Below are 4,355 nucleotides of genomic sequence, written 5' to 3'. Positions count from 1 at the left end.
CATGTTTCTGGGAGGAAGCCGGAGAACCCGGAGAGAACCCACGCTGCACGGGGAGAACATGGAGACTTCATGCAGAAAGATCCCGGGTGTCCTCTCCAAACCGGCGACCTTCTAGCTGCGAGCCACCTTGCAGCCCATTAGCAGAAACAGCTTTAGTAAAATAAATACACCTGTGTGGATGGAGGAAGCTGCTCTTTCTGAATGGCTCACCTGGAAGCAGCAGTCAGTGAGAGGGCAGGACTACACACAGTCTGAGCTGGTCGACTATTGGTTTATCATTTGGTACACAGCAGCGATCAACTCAACAACAGTGCAACCAGTCAGTGTTTCCAGTAATAAAATATCTCCTTCAGTTAGGGGTTTGAGTTCAGGTTAGGCTACTGCAGTTTCATAAAAGTGTCACATGTGCACAGAAGACCCATTGACAGCTACTGTCACTATTTAGTTATTTTCTTTTTCGCACAGTCCAAAAGCTACAAGAGTGAAGCATTTATTTGCCAACCTGACCACATGTCAACACAAGCAGCACACATGCTAACAAACATTCACATGTGATGTCTGACCACACAGGACTCGTGGTTTTGGATATCATTTCTTCTAGTCACGTGTTTACGAGCACAGACCGTTGCTAAATTAGCTCATTAGCTGCTGACACAACAACTGGGTGCAACAACACACACACACACACACACACACACACACTGTCATTCTCACCGTTTCCGCCTCAACGGAACCTCGGGCCGGAAAGAGCTCACGTCCGACAAACGTCCCCCACGTCTGTCTTCTGAATAATTACTGCACTTTTGATTCACGACACGATGTTTGACCCTCCGAACCTGCAGTGCATTTAGCATCCACGATCCAGTGCGGTCCATTGCGCACAAAGAGTCGCATGTGATATACGTCACCGCGGCTTCGACCAATCAGATTTTCACTGTGTTAATTGGGGAGGAAAAATGTTTTTTTTTTTCTCTTTTCTTGTGTCAAAACATTTTTTTTTTCTGTCACGGTAGCGTCCAGTATGGTTTTGACAAGACATAAAAATACTTGTTTGAACGTGAAGAGTGTGTAGTATCTTCCATGTTGTTTCAAACCCTGAACCAGGTTTGGGTCCATATGGTGTTTTATATATACTCGAGAACACAGTAGCGTAGGCAAACGTTTCTGGAACAATAAAGGAAAAGTCTCCAGAATGTATAAGTGCACACAAATTTGGATTTAATTGCTTTTTGTGACTGGATCCTGAAGAAACGCGCTCTCATCTTGCCTGTACTACTAGTATATGTACACCAAAATGACTATAAACTTGCTTTGATAACCAAAATAAGCTGTAAATGCCGTGGCTGAGCATTTCCACCTTGACACTGCAGTGTACAGGTGACAGTGTCAAAAACAGGGATTCAAAATTTTAACAAACCTGAGGAACCAATCGTGTAAACTTGCAGGTTGAGCCTTTTTGTATCATTTCTCTTCTCCAGAATCAGTTTCACATTCAAAGTTCAGTCTTTTTACATTGTTTGGCTGTCTTTGTTTGTTTTTTATACGGTTAGATCTAAAAACAAAACTGCTCTCCCAAGTAATTTGTCACTTTGGTGAAACAGACGTCAGACGGTGCAGTAAGGGGTGCGTGGGGCAGCAGTTTCTCTGGCGGTGGAATTCTTGAGAGATGGTCAACTTACATGTAAAACAAGTCAGATTTTTATTTTATTTTTTTATGTAACATCAAAGAAAATTGTAAGCTTTAAGCCTGACAGCCTTTGCCTGTTTGTTTGGCTTATTTTGGGCTGCTATCTAATCTTAAAGCCATAATCTGCAAGGACCAAAGATGGTGTAGATATCTCTGTGTGTTCCTAAAGTACAAACACTATCATACAGGTGTAGAACTTGTTTTACTTATGTTTCTTATTATTGTTTGTCACTATCACATTGCTGGCTCCTAGAAGTATTTTTACGTGTGCACTTCAGGTTTCTTAACACATCAGCTCTCTGTAGACCAGGGATCTCCAACTCCGGTCCTCCTGAGCTACTCGGACGTGTCCGTACTGCAACACACCTGACTCACACTCATGGATCTCCAGTAGCTTGCTGTCAAGTTCTACACAAGTCTGTTTATCCATCCATTATCTATACACCGCTTAATCCTCACTAGGGTCGCGGGGGGGCTGGAGCCTATCCCAGCTGACTTAGGGCGAAGGCAGGGGACACCCTGGACAGGTCGCCAGTCTATCACAGGGCTACACNATGCTAACCACCGAGCCACCTTGCAGCCCAGAAATAAAACAAATAAGCCTAAAAAACAAAGTTCCAGAGGTTTACCTGTCGCTGAAGTGACTGTTGAACTTCCTCTTCAGATGCTTCAACATGTCGCTCTTCTGCAGCGGGATGAAGCTTCCGTACGTCCTGTAGAAGTCGTCGAGGAACTCTGGAGAAATGCAGAAACTCGGTCACCTCAAACAGAAGCGAAACAGGAACGTAACAATGAAGCTGAACGTACCGTGGATGTCGTTGGTCAGCGCTTTGAGGCTGATGTCGGTCTGAGGAGATGCTGCAAGTCTACAGCTCGTTCTCTCGTCAGCATCTCTGGCTGCAGTCTGGTTCTGACCCGCAGCGACGGTGATGTGGTGTTCTGACGGCGTTCGTGCGGCCATTGTTCTCAGTACCTTTAACTGTGCAATGTCCTCACACCCGTCTGCACTCAGTGGGGGTTCGGCAGTCTGTTGTAAGGAGTCTGTACTCTGAGACGGTGACGTTTGATTGATGGTTCCTGCAGCAACATTTGTGTCCGAAGCCTGGTTCTGTAAGAGCCTGGTACCAATGAGTGTTCCTGACAAACCATCGGACTCACTCAGTTTTAGGAGGCAGTGCTGCATTCTAAAGCTGTCCTCTGCAGCTCTCGTATCACATCCAAGAGCCGATGTTCTAACGTCTCCGTTTAGCGCCTGATACGTCGGACCTTTCCTTTTACTCCTCTGTGTCTCCGTCTTCAGACTAAGGCAGGGGCTGGAGTGGATCCGTTTTTTACCTCGGAATATCCCAAAACGGCACTTTTCTCTCCGCTTCCTCCACATCCAAAGCTGCAGTTTACAATACAAGCGTCTCTTGGCTCGTCTGGACAGATGAGACACTCCCTTGATGGAGGAGGTGAATCCCTTCCTCCTCTTCAGGCATTTCGCGTTGCTCTGGTGGCTCTGCGTTCGGTGCATCTGGTCGAATTCGGTGATTGGTGGAGACTCACATGTGAGCGCGCAGCCGTGAGAAACCTTTCGTCTGCTCGAGGGGCAGGTATAAATCCGACAGTTCATATGCAACAGTGCTGCAACGCTATTTTAATGTTTAGTCTTTGCAACAGGGAGATGCTCGGCTTCCACGCCATGGCCATACATTTAGCTGCCAGTTGATACTTCGAGTCAGCTTCTGCCAGTGTAGATTCCAAGTGAAATGGTCAATAATGGCATTCGATGGATATCTGAAGGTGTTCACAGCTTACTTAGCGGTCCTTGTTTGTGAGTTGGCTTCCTGTAGCTTCACCTGAACGGTCTGGACAGCAACTGCAACACAAAATCATTTTTTAATTAAAAACAAGTCCCATATTGTGCCTCGTTTCAGCAAAATAATGAAAGTCTTACATAAGCCCAGAATGTGTCTTTCAATCTTCAAGCTCAAAATACCACAAAGATGATTTAAGTCCTGCTCTTAGCTCTTTATTGCAGCTTTTAATGCAGCTCCTTTCAGGAAAAAGACTCTCTGAGCTGACACAGACGTGAGTGTGTGTGTGCAAGACCAGGACTTTTTATTGCTTCTGACTTTCTTTCATTTTACATGGAAGTGTCGACAAATTCACAGCCACTGGTTGTAACTCATACGTATATCAAGTTCAGACAATGATGTGGTTATAAAATTAGTATTTCAGCAGCGCAGATCCACCTGGAAATGGCTCTGAAGTAATTGCTATTCGGTCACTATTTCATACTTGCTCTGCTGTCTGTCAACAGAAAAACACATCAGTGGTTAAGAATCCAGCTGTATTAAATGGCAGAACTGGGAAGCACAGAAAGAACGATGGAAGCAAACTGATGTGGCGACCCACCCAGTCTTTGCTTATTGGTTTTAAATCACTCCTAAACTTCCCACCATCTCTGCCTGTCCCTCTGTGTCTCCACAGACCTCCAACCTGTGGACATCTAATCAAGATTTCTCTATTTTCATGGTCATTGCCATCCACAGGGTCCTCAGTTCCTTAAAAGCTGGGAGTGCACGAAGGCGCTTGTGTTCACTCTTGCAGCAAACAGGAGAGATGTTTAAAGTTAGAAGCATCCATCCATCCATTATCTACACACTTTAATCCTCACTAGGGT

At 45.2% G+C, this 4,355-nt stretch overlaps 1 protein-coding gene across 1 annotated transcript in view; it reads right to left on the bottom strand.

Moving 5' to 3' along the window:
* The window catches only part of LOC103360697 (SUMO specific peptidase 5), an 8,468-nt gene extending 4,937 nt beyond the window's left edge, over positions 1 to 3,531 (bottom strand). The window contains exons 1-2 of the mRNA XM_008286604.1: positions 2,495 to 3,531; positions 2,317 to 2,422 (exon numbers count right to left, since the gene is read on the bottom strand). Of these exons, the coding sequence (XP_008284826.1) occupies positions 2,317 to 2,422; positions 2,495 to 3,302 (914 nt within the window). The 5' untranslated portion in view covers positions 3,303 to 3,531. The remainder of the gene's footprint in view (positions 1 to 2,316; positions 2,423 to 2,494) is intronic.
* Positions 3,532 to 4,355: the final 824 nt, after the last annotated feature.

Source organism: Stegastes partitus, unplaced genomic scaffold (assembly GCF_000690725.1).
Source record: "Stegastes partitus isolate 25-593 unplaced genomic scaffold, Stegastes_partitus-1.0.2 Scaffold0, whole genome shotgun sequence".
In the NCBI taxonomy this organism is placed as follows: domain Eukaryota; kingdom Metazoa; phylum Chordata; class Actinopteri; family Pomacentridae; genus Stegastes; species Stegastes partitus.
The sequence above is the reverse complement of the archived record's forward strand: the minus strand, read 5'-3'. Positions and strand labels throughout refer to the sequence as shown.